Below are 21,440 nucleotides of genomic sequence, written 5' to 3'. Positions count from 1 at the left end.
TAATATTCTGTAATAAAATTTATTTAAGACTTATGAATTGTTATTTCTGGAATTTTCCAGTTAGTATTTTTGGACATGAGTAACTGAAACAGCAGATACTAAACACTAAACAGTGGATAAAGTTTGGTGATCTGTATTTACTATTTGGAAAACTGTACAGGAGTCTGAGTAGGTACTGAAGTAGAGAAGGAATGGAAAAAGTAACTGATACGTATCATTATGAATATAAAGATAGCAAGTAAAAGAGATGTTGATTTGAGTTTTCTAGGCCATTGGGGAAATTTCTTTCAATTCTCATAAAGTTTTGTTAAAACAGAATTTCTATTTTCTTATGACTGAAACCAATAAGTCGGTACATTGCTGATAATATGTCATAAAAATAAATAAGCATATTGCCAAACATTCATTTATCTTTCAGATGTAAGAACTATTAAAATAAATAGCATTACTTCCTTGAACTGCTCACCTCAAAGAAACCATAAAGAATGTTGAGTATACATTCTAATAAAATCTATGCATCTGACAAATAAAATGTTCAATTTTTTAATTAATTTATGGAATCCTTAGAGGGAAACAAAATAACTAAAAAAATCACAGCATCCAATTATGTAACTAAGAAACATTTGGACGTTATCTGTACTTACAGCTTTTAAATTTAACCCCGTGTCTGTATGAAAAGATGTTCAGAACAAACATCTACTCTCTTCATTTCTTCTCTCACCCTTCATCTGAGTAGATTTTATTTATGCACTAGACGACCTTTTTGGCCATTAGAACCATCTTGCTTCAGCAGTTAATTAACACAAGTACCATAATTTAATACAGTTAATGCTACTTGATGCCCTTTAATGTACCTTCCATTAGTGATATTATTGTAGTATTACCCTGTAAATTAAAATGAGATCAAGACTAAGAGAGCTGCTCTTTAATTAAGGTACTGGCACACTGCACTCTTCTATTATTCACTAGAGAAAATCACCCTGATTTACTGAAGCAGGACATCCATAAGTCAGAATTAGCCCATGAAGATTATTAGGTTTATTGAACAATGTAAGTACTACGGAGTCGCTGAGATTGCCAATAGCCATGTTTCCTCTTTCCCTCCATTATCTTAATAAATACACAATGAGAAGGAGTAAATGAAAGCAAAATAAGTATAGCAAAAGAGGAATAAATTACTTATGATGAGATTATGGTTTTTGTAACTAGTAAAATAGGTATCACATGTATTACATACTGAAAAGAACATAAATGTCACATTAGTCTAATGACAATCAAAACATAATTTTCACACAAAATGACACCAGTCAGTAGAAAGTAAACGCATGCACAGAAAATGTAGAAAATTGGAATTCACAGCCACTTTAAACAAAGATATCTAATTATTTTTGTTTCATAGTTTAATATTTCAAGATGAAACATTTTGTATTCTTTTATTCTATGAATGTTTCCATCTGGACTCCATTGCACTATTTAAAAACAACTCATATCAATTTTCACATTTTGGTTTTCAAAGTAACAAGTAGAAAAATATCATTATCGTTATCAGATACAGATGTGTAGGCAGAGGCATGTAAAATGTTGCCATAATTTCATGGGATGTTGGGGTGGGTAAATGAAACAAAGACCTCACTTATAATTTTGGAAATATATATGTATGATTGTTTTGGAAAATAATATTTAGAACTTTCTTTTCAAATCATCAATCAATATTCAAACCTCTATAGGAGATTTGTTATATAGGAGAAAGACCATCTAGGCCATTAATCCTACTGAAATTTTCAAAGGTAAAATAATTAGTGTCTCTGCTGAAAGGCCTATGAACCAGGCTATTGCTCAGTATTTCCCTTCAGTGGCTCTATCATGAGCAGATCTTCCTTATATAACTTGAAAGCTGGAGACACGCCGGAGCCATCAGGCTTTGCTTCTTTGGTCCCTCCCCTAAGACTAAAAATACTCCAGCCATCTGGTGCCTAGTGCAGTACATGCCAGCATTGGTTCCGCCCTGAGGAATCTGGACAGAGTGTGTAGGTGAAAGAGTGGACCTCATGGAAGGGGCTCACCTCTACTGGACCTTTCTGTTTTGCCCAGCTGCTTCTCACTAGCTTACAGTTGACTGGTGAACAGGAAAAGACAGGGGAGGTGAGTCCCAGAGAAGGGAGGAGGGCTCCTGCAAATTCCCCAGAACCACAGAAATGCAGGTGAAAGGATGGTAGGAAGACAAAAGAAAATGATAAATTTGGAGGGATTCTGAAATTTCTAACATGCCACCTTCAGATGGCCTATCTGACCCCAGTGGAGAAGGCATAAAAATGTCTTTACTTTTAAAATGTATTTTGTATTTTCCTTTGATCTGATTGTTTCTTCTAAACAATTGATTCTTTTAAACAATCAGATGAAAGATAAATGGATACCCAGTGTCAAAAATAAACTCCAACAATGGTGTTTCCCAGCCACAAGGTTTCTTAAGATTGCCTTCTTGACAAGTGGAAGGGCAAGTGATTGGAGGAGTTGGGTTATAGCAACTTGGACTCAGATTAAGGATTTCTCAAACTGTAAGGAAACTGACCTATATAAATATACCTAGCAATGTAGCTCACGCTAGGATTCAAATCCAAATCTCAGTTTATTAATTTTGACCTTTAATCTTATAGATGAATCTAATACTTACTACTTGATTTAGATATATTATTGTTAATAATATCAACATCAATTATTTTCATATATGTCCTCCAGAATAAGATAATATAAATTAATATTTTTTTGCTAAAATGTTCCTAAGCATAATAATGGCTGCATTTTATTATAAACAGCAAACTCATGTTCAAGGCAACATCTCCCTATCATACTGTCATGGTTCTCTGCTAATACATGAACTGCTCTCTATACTCTGGAACCTGCAAGCTTGAAATACAAATGTATCAGGGCATATATCTCTCAAAAATATTTGGCTTTAAAGATACTTTCATCATCCATCACCAAGACCTTAGTTAAAAGTTTAAAATAAGGTTCCATAGTTACAGTTTCTTTCTTCCTTGAGGAACAGAGTTCCTGCTACTTCTCCACAGCTAAGATCCTGATACCACTCTGAGAGGTTGTGCCCATCACTCTAGTCTGGGTACCCACTACGGCCCTTTCTTTAGCAGCAGAGACTTCTTCCTCATTCTAGCATTACACAAGGTAAGTCTCCGAAAGCCAGATCTCATCACTTGTCCAGTTTCAGAGGACTTGGCTGCCCTAAGGGATGCCGGGAACCAGTAAATTGAATTAATTCTGTCTAAATTTTATGATTATTTAATTAAACCAACATGACAGACGTACCGCTTATATTGTTATCCTCATATATTATAACTTCAAGCTCTCTTGGCATTTTCTGGAGTGATTATAGCTTTACTTGCCTTTCCTTTATTTCCATTTTTATGAATTATACTCTTACCTTCAGTTTTCCCTACTCACGAACCTAGGCTTCCACTTTCATTAGTTGGCTATTTTGATACTATGCCACACTTGCAAAGCTGGTTGGGAATATCTATGTTGGTAGTCCTGGTTCTCATTATTCAAATTTGTCATTGAAACAACAATTCAAAATTCTTGGAAACTTCATTATGTTTCTAATATATTGTCAAAATCAAAGACAAGCATTTTTATTTGTTCTAAACAGTGACCATTAGTATTGCAACCCTGGTCCATCTGTGATTGATCTACCAAATGAAGGGCACCAATTCAAGTCCATATTTTAAATGTGGCACATCATTTCAATACAAAAGCACCCAAAAACCTAAGAAGTAGAACTTGTCCCTACTTAAACAGATGCTTTATTTCCTAATGCTTATGGTTCTGATTTAATAAATGCAAAGAAATATAGCTTTCATTTCCAGATTTTTTGGTCCAATATAACAAATATGAACAGATTGATGTACTGTGTGTTATAATCTCCTTGCATGTAAAATTACAAGATCTATTTCTTGTTTTTCAGTCCCTTTTAGAACAATAGAATTTAATCCCTACGTTTTAATTGCCTTAATGACAAAAAACTAAAAACCTCCTGACCAAGGGAATTCCTTTGTCTTAAGTAAGATACCTCCTCTTTTTTTTTTTGTTTTCATTTGAATTCTTAAGAATCCCACCAGGCCGGGCTGGGTCTGTAGCTCAGTGGCAGAGCACTTGCCTAGCATGTGTAAGGCACTGGGTTGGATCCCTAGAACCATATAAATATAAACAAACAAAATAATGCCATTTTGCTCATCTACAACTACAAAATAAATAAATAAATAATAATCCCACCAGGCCCACCAGGTTTCTCAGCATGTCTGAGATTACAAATTACTGCTGAGTCCAAAGGATCTCAAATACCTTCAGAATGTACCAGCACACTGGTATTCCTGAGAAAATGTTGCAGCAGAAATTGACAAATGCCATCTTAGGAACTGCAGCCTCAACACACTGGTGATTCCTTTGGACACACCCATTCCTAATTGAGGCAGACATTCTCTTACCTTCCTCGCACCTTTATGTCTGAGATGGCATAAAAGTAGCGTGCCAGGTGTAGCTCATCTACAAATATTTCCCCAACAGCTGGTCTCAGCAGCCTTATCCTCAGGTCTGTGACTGTGAAGAAATCTCTGAGTTTCTTGGTGGTATCCAGCTGTCCGTAGAGGGAAGCCATATTCCGTAGCCGAGGTCCAGCAAAAAATGCAAACCTGTCTTTGATTTCGAAGTGGATTATTTTGCTATTCGTTGTATACCCCGTGGAGTACTCTTCTGTGCAAATGATTTCCAAGACGGTGTGTTGTGATAAATCCTTCACAGATTTGGGGTCCATGTGAAAAGCATCCAAGCAGTCTGTGGCATAATACTGATAGGGTTGCCATGTTCGTCCATAGTCGAGAGATTTCTCCAGGATCATTTGATCTGGACGCCCTGATTCAAAGGTAATAACTATGTTGTCTGTGAGTTCAATGGTTTTACTCCAAGACAGAGTGATGTTAACTTGGAGAGGCTTGGGGTACTCTTTCCAAGTAGCAGACTGCCAAAATGTGGAGGGGTGTCTTCCTTCAAAGTCAAACATCAGCTCAGGAGGGTGTGCCAGCTCAGGGGTGCTTGCATCACACTCATTATTGCACATGTAGGGATTGCCCTGTGGAGGAAGAACAAGAGGTGCCACATTAAAACACGGGGTCAACTCAGGTCTTGCCATGTTGCTGTTGCTAAGAGGCATGAAAATAAAAAAGTTCTCAATAATCATTTTTATTTGTTTTAAACAGATTATCCTCTATAATAGTTTTTTTAAAAAAACAAAACATAATAAATATGATAATTTTCTAGTCTTGTTTCCTTCTATGGACTTTTAACAGTTTTTTATCCCATATGTGTTAGATCACAGAAACACTAAGACATAGAGCAACCGTCTAACAGCTCAGTACCTCCGCTCCCTCTTAGAAAGATGTTATGGAAGAGCAAGGGAAATTCCCCCTGCCTCAAGGACATTGCTTAAGAGCATAGTTCCTTAAAAAGTCATTTTTCAAGCAAGATTTTAGAACTACCCATGAACCATAAACCCATGTCCTGCTTGAGAAGCAATGCCCCCATGCAATGTTCAGTTTCTCTCAGCTTTGCCTCCCATCCATCATACTTAACTGGGTCTCTGCTTCATAAAGTCTGGTTTTAAAACATTTACTTTATTCACCACAAATCATTAAAATGTGGTACACTGCAGGCTCTGGGGCTTGGTCCAAACATCTGCCATCCGATTAGCTGGAATAAGAGGATTGCTCAGGAAAGACTTGGGGTTTGGGGGGGGTGTTCCAAGAAAACCTGCTATAATCATCCCTCAGTATTCATGAGGGACCAGTTCCAGAACCCTCATTGACACCAAAATCTGCAGATGCTCAAGTGCCTTGTATAAAATGCCATAGTATTTTCATATAACCTACACGTATCCCCTCACATACTTTAAATCACCTCTAGATTACTTATAATACCTAGCATAATGCAAATGCTATGTAAATAGTTGTTGTTCTCATTGCTTAGGGAATATTGATGGGAAAAAAATCTGTACATGTTCAGTACAGAAACAGATATCAGAGGCCTAAGCACATAGTGCAGGAATGAGATGGGGCGAACCATGCTCAAACAACGAGCCCTGGAGAGACTGAGGATCGGGGAAATGGTGAAGGCCACAGTAGCACGTACCCACATGTCACCTCCTTTGCCTGAATTCAACACAGTTATCAGCACACAGCAAATTTAGATTTGTTTGGGGACCTTTCTGAATTTTGTTTTTTCAATACTTCCAACCCATGGTTGGTTGAATCTGTGGAATGCAAAACCCTTGGTCATGGAGGGCCGACTGTATAATTAGGACGGTGTTGCAAACCAAACTCTGCGGCAGCCCATAGCAGCCCTCCATCGATGTTAATTACTATTATCATTATTCTCCTTCTGTCAAAGGCTACTTCCCTTCCAATCCAAACAAGTAACTGGAACTAAATCTTATTATATCAGTGTCTCAGCATTGTAATAACACTGCTTGTGCTACACTAAGTGGCTGCTTGTGGCTTTCATCAGGGGATCCTATGGAGAATGACTGGCTCCCCATTTTTATTTATGTTATTTTAGAAAATAACAAATAGAATTATTTGGAAGCCACTACTCAGGTCCAGTAGTCCCTCCTTATCCCCAGGGGATATTTTCCTAACCCCTCAGTGAAAGCTCGAAAACACAGATAGTACTGAATCCTCTATCTTTTTCCTATACATACTTACCTATAATAAACAGTAATTTATAAATTAGACACAGTGAAAGAGTAACAACAGTAATTCATAATAAAATAGAACAATTATAACAATACATGGTAACAAAGTTTATGTAAATGTGGTCTCTCTCAAAATGTTTTATTATACTCATCCTTTTTGTGATGATGTGAGATGACACAATGTGAGGAGAGGAAGTGTGTGAATGACATAGTCATTGTAAGAAGGTGTGTGGTTACTATGCCCGGGCACCTGGACACAGCACTATAACATCAGGCAGTTGATCTGATAACTCAGACCTTGGCTAAATGACAAATGAGCATGTAGTGGAAATAACACGGGTTCTCCAGGCAAAGGGATGATTCATGGCCGGGGTGGGATGGAGCAGGATGGCAAGAGATTACATCACATTACTCTGAATAGTGCATAATTTAAGACTCATAAGTTATTTATTCCTGGAATTTCCCATTTAATATTTTTGGACCCTAGTTGACCACGGGTAAATGAAACCATGGAAAGAGGAAATATGGATAAGGAGGAACGACTCTCTCTTGCCCTGTACCAGGTGATCATGAGTATGGATGGGTAAAAGAATCTACCCTTTGACATTGTCCTTAGACTGTCTCTTACAATTACAATTAGATGTCCTTTCGTCTTCTTCAGGAACTTGGAACTTTTTTCATACCTGTTGGATGCATGAGATGAATCTCAAATAATGAATATACACTTTCGGTATCGATGCTCAGTTACCTGCTGACTCCTATGAAATACAAGATGAACATTGGAGAATTGCTTTGGCCTCCCTAGAGGCAACTCTCTCCTACCTAGTCAGCTAATACTCTCAGTCTCTTTTTCCCATTAATGCAATTGGATCTTAAAGTTGGCAACAGGTCTGGGAGACTCAAGTATAATTGAGATGAGGCAGGAGAAAGGGGAGAAGGTACATTATTTGAAGAACAGAACTGTTTTAAAAATATACTCAAGAAATCAGTGATGATGAAAATGTTTCTGTACTTCTCTCTCAAATTTCAATTCCCTATTCCTGATCCCAGCGTCTGTGGCACTATTTATAGGTATCCCCTTCAAAATGATCCAAGGGGGTGGGGATAAGTTTCTGTTCCAGGTGGAATAAATCACCAAATTTATTATTATTTAAGTTCTCTTAAGCATACCAGAGAGCCAAATGCAAAGCTCTGCAAACTGGCAAAGGCTTTTTATGGAGGGCTATAAATATTGTGGAATCTGTCAGGATTTATAAATTCTAAATATATGTAAATGCGCATTTTACTGGAAGGGGTCAGATTCACACAAATCTCACCTTCCTTTGAAATTTACCAAAAAAAATATGGTCACTTAAAAATCTGTCAGCATGCAGCCATCTGCACAATCACTGACTTGGACATTACCCCCCTTCCTCCTGAGGAATGTGTCTTCATCTGAGGTCAGGAGTGAGGGAACAAAGGGAACCAGCTCTGTGGGGTACACCAAAGGGAGCCAACAGACATTTGTATCAAGTCATGTTGAAATACAGCATTTGTTCACCTTCAGCCTAGGAGCATGGAGCATGAGGACAAGGTGCTGGGACCAGAGGACGAGAAGGCACAGCCAGCTCTTCTACGGGGAGTGGGGTGGGTACAAATCCTAACAAACGCGTCACAGAAATGCTTGAAGAAATCTATCTCAAATGCATTTATATATACATTCAGTATATGGCATTGACAATATCCACCATTTAGTCATCCCTGATGTGTTGGATAGTTTACTTGTCTTGGGAAAATCCCTTTCATCCCTACCTCACAGAACAGGAAATCAAGGCATAGCGAAGTGTTAAGGAACTTGCCCAAGATCACATAGCCGACCGTAAGAATCTGAGCCAGAACTTGTTCTCCTACCCCTGCCTGGTCTGCTCAATACCCAACTCAATGGAGTCCTCTGTGTTGTAACACTCTCTTAGAAACAGCATTGTCAGAAAGAAAATGGCTGGGATCAAATGTTTGAGAAAAAGTGTCTAAGAGCTTGTCTTAGCCCTGATGAGCATAATCATACATCTGGGATACCTTGAAATTAAGATCCTTGCTTAGCTGCACAAAATACACCTAGTTTCAAAAACTTATTTTGCCATGGAGTCCTAAGTTAAATAGCTTAGTAACCCCTATTGATATGCCACAGAAGTAGTACCCTGCAGGGCATCCCCCTTTGAGATTCTCTATATTTTCTTATAATTGTAAACACGTGGAGGTCAGACAGTACCTCACAACCCAGTATTAGTCCTTTAATGAAGACATGGCCACACGAAGCTCTAGGTCTCTGCTTTTGTTCCACAGGGAGGGGCACCCTTCCCCTTGGGCTGAGCAGGACAGCCAGCTCTGGGTAAAGGTTGACAAGTCTTTATGGAAAGTCTCTCATAGCTTCACACAGATCTGGTGCTTTAGGCACCTGAGAGATGAGAGCAAAGTCTCATTCACTCAACAATTTTTTATTGATTGCCTATTATACAACAATATTTAAGGAACTTGTCTTGGCACTTGATATAACAGTAAACAAATCCAAGTCCTTATTTTTGTGGTGTCTCCATCCTAGTTGGAGGAGATGCATTAAGCAAACATATAATGCTTTATAATGGCCCATGGTGATAACTGCTATGGTGAAAAATAAATCCAATTAGAGGGATGAGTGTTAGTGGGAGGGGATGGTGATTGTAATTTTATATTAGGAGGTCAGAGAAGGTCTCTCTGATAACATGACATTTGAGCAGATTAAGAACAATTCCCAATTTACACTGGAGATAATCAGAGGAGGTTGGCCAGAATGACAGTTTCGTCCTTCATCTGACTCTACTCTTAGTGATATTTTCAGCAGCATAACAATTTATTGCAATCGATGGGTAAACAAATCATTTGAAATGAGAATCTGTACCAAATGACAAAAGATACCAAAAAAAAAAAATCAATTGGACCAGTCTCCTCTTTTCAGAGCATTCCTACTCTTTGGGGAGATTAATGATTTGATTGCCATTAACATAAATTACCTAGAGACAAAGGCATTGTGAGAAAATTAGCAGAGGATGCAAAGAGAAAAAAAGTAAAAGGATTTCTTTTGGTCTTTACATTTTAGGTGGGGAGAGAAAAAGAAAAAGAAAGCTAAATCTTATTCCTGATATAGAAAGCTAGAGGAGAGATTATACACTAAAATATTGAGTGTAAATATTTCACATGGGTATGAACTGTAATGCTTGTTGTTATAGAGAATTATCAATATGAAAAAAATTCTTGTTAAAGGGATTAGATTAATTACATTTTCAACTACTTCAACTCCACCCTAATCCTTTTTAATAACATCAACAATGGAATTTATATAAGAAAAAGCAACTTTCCCCTACTTACGAAAACAAAGAATACATCTTGCTGCTAAATCTAACAGATTCAGGCATCAGCAAGTGTAAAGTAATTATTTTGTGGCCAGCAGGCAGCCTTAAGTTGATCTTAATTTAAGTCTTATGAGCAACAGATCCTTAGCTGATTGTCTATGGACAAAACAGAAAATATTTATGATTATGCAGATAATATTTACACCACCAAAGATGCCTAAATTATTAAACAGATTTTGCTGCTGAATTTTTTTTATAACAATTAGAAGATTGTGGTGTTTGATTTCATCTAAAAATGTTAATATTTTACCTCTTGGAGAATTAAAGTTACTTCTTAATTAGTAATTTGTAGCCAAAGTGAAATGTTGTTATGCTTTCTTAATGTGCTTTCAGAATTAAATGGATAAATAAAGTTTGAGACATGTCTTCATTGTTTCTGTTGATGTCTTCCTTCTGGCAAGTGACACTTTTAAATAAAAGAACTTCTTTTAACCTAACATCTGGTAGTTTCTTCAGAGTTTAAAAAATCCCATATAATCAGTATTGATGTAAAATTTGAGGTTACTAGCATTTTGACCTTGCCCTTCCGTGCTTTATCTATTGGCAAACTATTGGGAATGACAGTTGGAAATGAAGGGAGTTCTCAGTGAGATTTGCTACTGAACTGTTAAGTTACATGCCAAGCAGGCATGTACTAACAAGTGATTGTGAGAAGCATTTGGGTTAACACTCAAACCGATCTGGAAAACATCGAGACAGAGCTGCCTCGCATTCATTTGTATCAGGCTGATCTTTACTTGTTTTATTGATAGGTGACAGTCACAAAAGACACAAAGGCAAAAGCAGCATTCTGGGTTAGTGCCCTAACCAGTTCCCACTGTAATTCAGAACTAGATACCATTAGGCTTTGTCAGTGCAACTTTTTCTAAAAGGATGTGGAAATTGGTAGGAGACTCTAAAGCTTTTTTTTCTCAAACAGAGGAACCATGAGCCCATGGCATACTTTAACTGCTAGGCTGGGACATCCTCTTGGGCAAATGGCTGCTTTTCCTCTTTCACTCCACCTTCGAGGGAGACAACAAAACACAGCAGTTTCTAGAAGGCTGGTGAGTGACTCCTTTATATCAAAGGTATAATTTTGGTAGAGGAATTTCCATACCCAGGACCCTCTTGGGATTTTCTAGCCACTCTTCCTTGCCCTATGTCCTACTACTGCCAAATTCTTGTTTGACCATATAACGGGCAGTCCCCTCTTTTAGGGCTTTTCTGAAGATATGGAGCCTATTCTGAGTATGGGAGCTGATGTTCACAGGTTGCATAGCTGCCCCTCTTCAGGTCTTAACAGCTTTGCTACTGGCACTGGGAAGAGGCAGACAAAAGTGAGAACTAGAGAATGTAAGATCCAAGGTAGTGGGCATCTCTTCCAGAAACCTGAAAGATAAATAACAATAACACCAATACAGATGTACTGGCAAGCCCTGGTGAACCCAGTCCTAGACGTAGACTATATCTCCTCAGGCAACAAGTTTCCAGTTGCTCTATAGCCCTTAGTGCATAAAGAACAATGATCTCCACAAATAGCAGGATAATCTCAGTTTCTAACCTGCATTGTTAATTGGTACATTGGGTCCCAACCTGGAGTACACATATGGTGACAATATAGCCTGAATACTGTGGGAGTGTCCCAACATTAGATATCCTGATAACTGTTGTGACAAAAGTACCTTTGTATCTATCACAGCAAGAGTCTCAAATTTTAGTTTGGAAAACATGGCCACATTAAGAAGTGTAGAGGATACAGGATTCTGTTTTTATAACTTTGGAGTTAAAGTGACCATTGCATTTTTTAACAGTAACTTTTGCCCATTGCAAAGATTCCTTCCAGCACAGATGTAGGCTTAAGGCCTGATTGAAGTTATACCTTGTTTCAATCTGCTCCCTGACAATACTAACACCTTATGGACTTTTTTGCTCAAAAATAAAGATGGAGAAGCTTAACCTTTCTGCAATGAGAATACTGGAAGTCATATCACAGATTATGGGCCATAATAGACACCTGCGCAAATCCCCACGGAGGATTATGGTTAGGATTTTCAAACGGGCGAAGGCCACAGAGGTCAAGAAGACCACATTTCTCAGAAGGAGCCAAATGTATTCTCAAGCCACAAGCCATGCGAACAGATTCCTATATGTCAATCTAAATCATGACTATACATGTACTGGAGAAAAAATAAATGTTAACAGAAACAAGTGAAATTGAAAAAGAATGTCTACAGAAAAAATATTGTGCTATGGTGACATTATTGAATGTGCTAGGGAAACGGATTTTTTAAAATATTATTTTCTTAAAAAAAAATCACAAATGTTTGGCTTGGTATTTCACCTTGTAGATGGACTTGAAATAAACCAGGACACAGACAAGAAAATTCAGAATAACATAAAGTGTTATTGCTGAAGTAGACTGTCAGCATTCAAGTCATAGCAACGTGAGAGGAACAAGGGGGTAAAGCACCATGAAAGTGAAAATGTCCCGAGACTTGTAAACAGCATTACAAGAGATAGTGTGAGCACATTAAATTGTGGGAGCTCTGACTTGATGCTCAAACACTGGTTTCTTCTTCTCTCACATGAGAAAACAAGTCTAGGTGGGGTTTGAAGCCCATTTGCTGAAGGCCACCAGTTTTGAGAGAATACAGGAAGACCAAAAACATCCTCTGGCAGTGACCACTCCATCATGAGAGGTAAGACAAGAGAATTTCCTAAGGATGCATTTCCAAAAGTGATTGGTTTTTTCGCTTGTCCATGTACTCCTTGTTTCTTTCAAACTCCTTTCTTCCATTGCATAAGTTACTTACTGGATACTAATAAAGCAACACTAAATGTTAAAAACATCATGAAGAATGGAAATAAGGAAGATAGCAAGATGTTTGCAATTCAGTCTGTAATTAAATTATACAGACAGCCATCATAGGTTACTAATGCTCCCAGAAAGAGTATTATATGTGCTCAAGGGTAAGTCGAGGTACCAACCACACAGTGCAATTTCCAGGAATGGTCATTTCTTGTTACATAATTAAGTGTAACACCATGCTTTTAAATAAGGTACTTTACGGAGTAAAATGCAAGAAGAGTTTGCAAGCAGTTTTAGGAAGAAATGCAAAGACATTTCTTGCTTGGGGCAGATTTGGAAATGTCAAAACCCACTGACCAAGAGTCTGATGAAAGAGGAGTCTGTACATGACACTTAATCCAAACCACCCTGGAGTGGTTGCAGCAAAACTATTCTTATCAGAACTAGCACATGTTTACTGTCAGACTGCAATAGTGCAAGCTTCGCTATTGCAGTCCGGCAGTCTGGCAATCTGAGTAGTGTCTCCATACCTGTCCCTTCAGGGGGATGGCAGCTCCTGGAACATTAATTTTGGAAATCTGGTTTATCCCCATAAAAGCAGAATTTGTGTTCATTGGAGCTACTTAGGGCATAATTATATTGATTTCTAGGCCCCAGCCTCAGGAATTCTCATTTTCTGGCTCTGAGGATGGGCCCAGGAACTGGTAGTTTTATTTTTTATCTTTATTTGGTACTGGAGATTGAACTCAAAGTACTGGTGTGCTTTACCACTAACCTACATTGCCAGACTTTTTAATTTTTTCTTTTGAGACGGTTCTCACTAAGTTGCTTAGACCCTTGCTAAACTGCTGAGATTGGTCTCAACTGATCCTCCTGCCTCAGCCTCCTGAGTCCCTGGGATTATAGGTGTGCACCACTGTTCCTTGTTTAGGAACTTGTAATTTTAAGCCAGAACTCTCAACCTGGGCCTTCGTGAGCACCTGTTTATTAATGTCTTTATTTATTTATACATTGGGGGGGGGACTGGAGATTGAACTCAGGGCACTCAACCACTGAGCCCCATCCCCAGCCCTATTTTGTATTTTATTTAGAGACAGGGTCTCACTGAGTTGCTTAGCGCCTCACTTTTTTGCTGAGGCTGACTTTGAACTTGTGATCCTCCTGCCTTAGCCTCCCAAATTGCTGGGATTAAAGGCATGTGCCACCACACCCCACTTAACATCTTTATTTTTGTGGCTTTCCTGAAAAAGAAATATCCTTTTCTTGGATCTCCAGCTTCCAGAAGGGCTTTCTAGAACCCAAATGAGTACTTTTCATTTATACTGTTATATTTCACTCATTAATTCAATAAATAATTTTTGGATGTCTTCATGTCAGACACTATGGTGTATCCTGGGTATAGGGTGGTAAATAAATCACAATCCCTATCTAAATTAAGCTTGTCATTTAGTTGAAGAGGCAGCCCCTAGAAAAACAAATAATTATAAATGAAAATAAATTATTTTATTTTTTAAAAATGGAAAATAATAAAGTCTTATGAAAGAAAATTGTAGAGAAGATTCTGAAATCAGGTAAGAAAGGAAGAACAATTTTAAGAGGTAAAATTTAAATAGAGATCTGAGAAGCAAGAAAGAATGTATTTTTTTAGGACTAAGAAATAGACCTAAGAAAGAATATGCCTTAGGACTAACAAATGCCAGGTCCTATGTTTTGGTCAAAGGTAGGGTTTTGTGGGAACTGACACAAAGTGATTTTTGTTGGCGTGTCCTAAGCTAAAGGAAGAGAAGATGGGATGAGGCTGGGGAAGGAGGCAGGGAGGAGATCATGCATAAGCCTCAGGGTCAGGAGAAGAGCCTGGATCTTGCTCTAAGTGGAATGCAAACACCTGTTTTTTTGTTTTTTTTTTTCTTTTGACCTGGATTGAGTTCCTTCACTTTTTGAGCCTTGTTTTCTCCTTTATGGTCTTTTTTTTATTTTTTAATTTTTTTTAATTTTTTATTTATTTTTATTTTTTTATTGGTTGTTCAAAACATTACAAAGCTCTTGACATATCATATTTCATACATTAGATTCAAGTGGGTTATGAACTCCCATTTTTACCCCAAATACAGATTGCAGAATCACATCGGTTACACATCCACATTTTTACATAATGCCATATTAGTAACTGTTGTATTCTGCTACCTTTCCTATCCTCTACTATCCCCCCTCCCCTCCCCTCCCATCTTCTCTCTCTACCCCATCTACTGTAATTCATTTTTCTCCTTGTTTTTTTCCCATTCCCCTCACAACCTCTTATATGTAATTTTGTGTAACAATGAGGGTCTCCTTCCATTTCCATGCAATTTCCCTTTTCTCTCCCTTTCCCTCCCACCTCATGTCTCTGTTTAATGTTAATCTTTTCCTTGTTTTCTCCTTTAAATTGAATAAAATAATGTGTTCCTCACAATGTTACTTTGAGATAAGATTACATAATGCATATTAAGTACTTAGTATGTAGTAAGTGTTTGATAATTAGTAGTTGCCCTAAAACACACTCTACCTAGTTTCCATCCTTGAGAATAACATCAAATTCTTCCATTTCCCAAGCAGGACTCTTGAAAGTCCTATTTTTCCTAAATAAGCTTAACAAACAAGTTCTACAGATTCAATCAATTGCCTCACTTCTGTTCATATTACTATTGCCTGGTGCAGTTTTTGTAAAAATTTGTGTTCCTGAATTATTGTTTAGTTTCAAAATGATCTCTTCCATATAATATTGTCATTTTATAATCTATTCTCTACATAACTGCCAGTGTGATCTTTTTAAAATCCAAACCTGTCTGAAAAGTTTTTAATGTACTTCTCATTACCTTCAAGAGTACAATTAAAATTCCTTACTATGCATGTTAGATCTTTCAAGATAACAACTGTGAAAGCCTCTGAAGGTATTTTTAAATTTTTTTTTCACTTACTCCTGTTTACATGCCAAGAGTCAGTCATCCCATGAGTACTTAATATGTATCCTAGAGGTACCATATAAACTAACATGCAACTCATCCTATTAAATTGTTATTATTTTTACGTCTCCCCCACTAGAATTCTATAAAAAGATTCACTTATTTAAAGAAATTAAGGAAAACAGAAAGACAAGTAGACAGGAAGAAGTTGAGCTAAATTAGGTAAAATTGGAAGTATGGGATAAAATGGGATGGATTCAACCACAGGCTGGTGATTGGGAATCAAAGAGATAACAAGCTTAAAGAACTAACTGATCTCCTAAGTTGTAGGTGGAATTTGTGTTACATAATATACATAGTGAAAAAAACACACACAAAAACATGTCTACCTCCCAGTGCAGCGCGCCTGTGTGTTTGATTGATATAGTTACTGAGGTTTCTGGTAAGGTTGGAGGACAAAGACAAATGGCATGAGTTGCAATTATGTCCCAGTCCTTGCCTGGTGTTCATTCTATCTTCATTTTTCTCCATCAGTCAAAGCAGTCTTTCTCCTAGTGGGTTTAGAGCTGAACATCTCTTTTCCTAATTCCATCACTCTTTATTTATCCAACCCACAGCCTCCTTCTGAGTATACACAAAGCTGAACACCCAGAATCAGTTTGTTCATGGGCAGTTACAGGAAACTAAATAATGGCTGATAGAAGAAGCAAGGGATGGAATGATTATAGTTTCATAATGATCAAGTACAGTGATGCCTCCATGGGCAAAATCCTTGGAAAAAATATAAGATGTGAATTAGAAATGGGAGTGGAAAAGGAAAGCAAGTATAATCTGCTGGAGAAGAGGGAAGTGATCTTTGTTTATTGTGTTAAATGAAAAAAAAAAAAGTAGCTAGTTACATACCCTGAAAATCTACCTGGACCCTGAGGTTGATTCATGATGAGCTATGAAGTTTACCTCTCAGAGCCACTCATTTTCATAAAATGCTTCTCAAGCCTGGTACCTAATTTTGTACTTGTTGCTTTGTATTTCTCTTCTTGAAACCACTCCAGAAGTATACAGGTTCCAGATTTATAAAACCTGACTTTGCCACTGTCTGAGACATTGGTAATGTGTTTCTGGTCCCAAAACTTGAAATCACTCTTCCTTCTTTCTTACTATCCCTTTTTCCCAATTGATTCCATTCCTTCTTTTTCTAAGATATTCAAGTCTCAACATTTCCAACCTTAAAATACATTTTCCCTAAATCCAATTTTCAAAATTTCACTGCCCACGTTCATCCCAGATACATATCAATATTTCATGAAAATATGAATGCATTTTGTTCAGATTGGTACATATAATTCCCTTGTATATTACGATGATATACATAACATTTACTTATTTTTAAGACTGAAGTGACCAGAGCCACCATCATGAACCAAAGTAAACTAAATGACAAAAAATAGTAAGTAACTATCAATGTGCCAAGCCTTATGTTAGATGTCATAGGTTTGCTTAAAATAAGGCTGATTCATCCTTATTAATAATGTAGCAGCATGACATTATTGAGAAAACATTATTTTGAAGAGAACATTTTAGAAAGCACTTCGGATAAGTTAAATAGAAAAAAGTAATATTTTTTATTAGCAGAAAATATATCCAAAAATCTATTGCTAAAGAACATAAAAAGTTAGAAAGTCATTATGAGAGATTCAGAGGAGGTATAGTTTTGGCATGGGAAAACATTTCAGTTCTGCTTATCTGAAGAGGAAGACAATCCTCTTTTTGGAATGGAGAAGGGATCAATGCTCATTGAATAATCTTTCAGGTTAGGAATTTGGGAGGGCTTTGTCATTTCATTGAATCCTCACAATTCCTCCAATAGCAAAGTAGTATACTACCTTTATGAAGACACTGAGGTTCAAAATGCCATGGGGCTGGCTCAAGATAAATAATGAAACCAGGCACTTAAAGATTCAATATTCTTTTTTTTTAAATGGAGTTACTCAGGCTAGGTTTAAAACATTATATATATATATATATATATATATATATATATATATATATATATATATATATATTTTTTTTAAGATGTCAATGGACTTTATTTATATGTGGTGCTGAGAATTGAACCCAGTGCCTCACACATGCTAGGTAAGCACTCTACTACTGAGCCACAACCCCAGTCCTAAAGATGAAACATTCATGAGGTTTGGGAAGTCACGGGTTGGGCTGTGAGGAAGTGGGAGATAGGTTTAAATACACAAAGAGAAGGTGATTTTAGAAAGCAACGAAATCTGGGTAGAAGTATTTGGGTTTGATTAACTGAAGAACAGAATGCCATGAGTGGTTTCTATAGCAGATGTCTCATGCCAAGTTAGCCTTCTTTATCCATTTTCCAGATTCTGTTCTAGAGAAAACAACCAGTTCAAGTTCTTCTCAGTCAAGCCAAGAAGAAATAAAAGCAAGATTCCATCAATATTCTAGCCATAGGCATACAAATGATCCCAGACATATCTTTATTCATGTTTGCATCAAGCATAATTCCTAGAACACAATAAACAGTCAATAAACGAAAAGTGAGTAAGAAGTAAAGCAAGCTATTTTGTAATTAGCTTTTCTGTTTAACAAAATATGAAAATTATCCAGTATTAAAGAAGGAATTATTATATGTCTTCTAATTGAGTTCTCTGTCTGCTGCATGAATTGATTCTGGAACATCAGTCCAGGATGATGCATGATCTTTGACTTCTCTCTTTAGAGAGATATTGCTCAAATCTCAAACATTAATTCATGAGTTCCGAAAGTCATTTATGTTGTTTGCACATCAAGAGTTCTCACTGGGAGGGCAGAAAGGGTTGAGAATAGGTCCAGAGCTGGTGACAATTTCCATGGAAGTCTAGAACAGGGACCAGGGCATCCTTAGAAACCATGGAGTGTCATGTTAAATGCAGTGCAGGATATAAAGAAAAAGAAACAGGAGGTAGGAAAGCCATCTAGAAACTAGTTTTAATTATCTCGGAATGAGAACACAGAGCTGGTCTAAAGTTAATAGCAAGATGGTGAAAGATTCAGTAGGAATTAGATCGATGGGAAGGAGAGAACAGAAGAAAAGCAAGAATCAGTGATGACATCAAGGTATAACGCCTGGAAGACAAGTGGTGATGAAGCTTCTATGTGAATCAAGTAGGAATGGAATTTTTGTCACCCTATTTCAGCAGATCTGTTTGAGAAATATCAGTTCAATATCCAATATAACTGAAAAACAAGAAAACATCACAGAAATCCCATTGATAATGTGCTACAAAATATCTTAAAGTTATCCATCCTCATTTCTTTCTGGATATTCCATAGGAATAACTGCTGACCTGCATATCTTTCCTACCTCACTCAGACCTCCCACTATGCAGTACTAGACTCATTTTACACAAGTTCCCTTACCTCTCTTGATCTCTATCTCTTTCTCTTTTTATCTTTGAGTCACTGTTTCATTCCAAATCTATTTAGTCCCTTTTGTTTCTTCAAATAGCTTCCTTCCACATTCTCTAGTTTATAAAATACAGATTCGAAAGTCTGTATAGGCAAAGTAAAGTCTTTACAAAGTCTGTAAAGGGCAAAGTAGAAGCCTCAGAAGTCAGGGCAAGAGGCTGCAAATATTCTCAAGGAGCTAGGTGGGTCCAGTGATATGTTTAACAAGAGGCCAAAGTTGAAATCCATGGAATAAACAAAGAATATTACTCTCCCCAGCATAGTCAAGAGATAGTAGAAGGCCAATAACAAATAACAAGTGGAAAAAACTTGAGTGGAAATATGAACAGGAATAAGAGTTAAAAGGTAGATAAAAATCAGTAAAAATAGGAGTAGTTTAGTTAAAAACAAGACTTGTTAGCTGGAAACTAGTGACCCCTGAGTACCTTGACCCTGGACAATCGGAACAAGTGATTTTTCTACCAAGGGTTATCAGTGTCTCTTTTAGTGAATAAGGATACAGAACTGCCTTTCTCAGGATTAACATTTCAGCTGTGCATGAATTCTTTGTATCTCAGCTTTCTCATCTATGTAATAAGATTAGTAATAGTTCACATTTTTATAGCAGTTTTATGAGAATTGAATGAAATGTGTAAAAAGAAAATCGTATCATGGTGCTTAGAACATAGTAAAACGTCAATAGATGTTAGCAATTACTATCATCATCACCACTGTCATTGCTATTCTTGTATCTGTGACCTTTCCCACTTGTCATCTCAAATGTTTCCTTTGCAGGGTCCACTGTGCCACCTCATAGTTTAGCACTGAGATATTCAAACTGAGAAGGTGGAAACGTGTGTGAAAGTCTCCTCTTAGAATACATGGAATAAATCAATCTCTTGTGAATCCAAATGAAAACAAAACAAAACAATTTCTACTGTTTATGGTGTGGCTTCATAAGGTCACAAAGTGCCCTTTGTGGATAAATATAACAATATTCCCAGACAGCTCCAATTATACATCACACCTATTTTTCAATATAAAACCAATGTATTAGCTATGGTCTATCTAAAAAAATATAATCCTCCCACTTTATAGCCAACACAGCAGTCACTGTAATTTAAATCTAGGTAGGAAGAGATCAAACCCGAGACTTGAACTTGGTCTCAAATTCATAAATTTGACCAGAATCGACCTGGAGAAATTACCTAACTTTTCAGAGTCTCTCAGTGACTAGACCTCACTCAAGGTAAAGATTAAAGCTAATACATTTAAGAAACAATAACAAAAGGACAAAAAATAATCTGTAATATGCTTGGAAATATAGATTCATTTCTTCTACTTCTACCCTCTCATTCTGTTAAAAGTGTAGACCTGTGTTGCCAATATGGTAGTCATATAGTTAGTAAGCACTTGAAATGTAGCTAGTCTGAAATGAGATTTCATGTAAGGATAAATTACACAATAGATTTCAGAGACAGAACAAAAAGAAAATGATGCAAAAAAATGTCTCATTAGTAACTTTATATTGATATATGATTAAATGATAATATTTGGGATAAGTAAAACATTAGTGCTGAAGGTATATAGCTCAGAGGTAGAATACTTGCCTAGCATGTGTGAAATCCTAGGTTAAATTCCCAGCACTGGAAAACAACAACAATAATCAAGATATATTAGTAAAATTATACTTGTCTCTTTACCTTTGTTAAATTTAAAATAACTTATGTGGACACATTACATTTCTATTGGACATGTTGGTTTCAACAATCAGCCCAATGTGATTAAAGACAATTGCTAGGCAAATGAAAGTTCACAGTGGTCCTTTTTGTTCTAATAGCCTAAGTTGATGTGAACTTTGCCATCAGTACCTATTTGCCATCAGTACTTCAGTGTTCTCATCAGGTATTAGTTCAGAAAAAGACATAAACTCACAAAATAATTACATAAATAAATCAAATTATAACAAAACAATGAGAATATGTAAGGTATAAAAAAAGTGGCCTAGTCAGCTGATGAAATCAAAGCCTAAAGTGAAGAACAGAATAAGAAGGCATCTTTTGAGAAGCAGAGTAAGACGG

General features: G+C 36.9%; 1 protein-coding gene across 5 annotated transcripts in view; it reads right to left on the bottom strand.

The window, feature by feature from the left end:
* The window catches only part of Ntng1 (netrin G1), a 365,393-nt gene that overhangs the window by 164,238 nt on the left and 179,715 nt on the right, over positions 1-21,440 (bottom strand). For all 5 annotated transcript variants that reach the window (XM_058573685.1, XM_046427578.2, XM_046427582.2 and 2 more), the window contains exon 3: positions 4,497-5,137. In XM_058573685.1, the coding sequence (XP_058429668.1) occupies positions 4,497-5,137 (641 nt within the window). The remainder of the gene's footprint in view (positions 1-4,496; positions 5,138-21,440) is intronic.

This window comes from Marmota monax, unplaced genomic scaffold (genome assembly GCF_021218885.2).
Source record: "Marmota monax isolate L192 unplaced genomic scaffold, Marmota_monax_Labrador192_F-V1.1 WCK01_AAM20220418_F8-fsc00184, whole genome shotgun sequence".
NCBI lineage: Eukaryota > Metazoa > Chordata > Mammalia > Rodentia > Sciuridae > Marmota > Marmota monax.
This window is presented reverse-complemented; position numbering and strand designations above follow the sequence as displayed.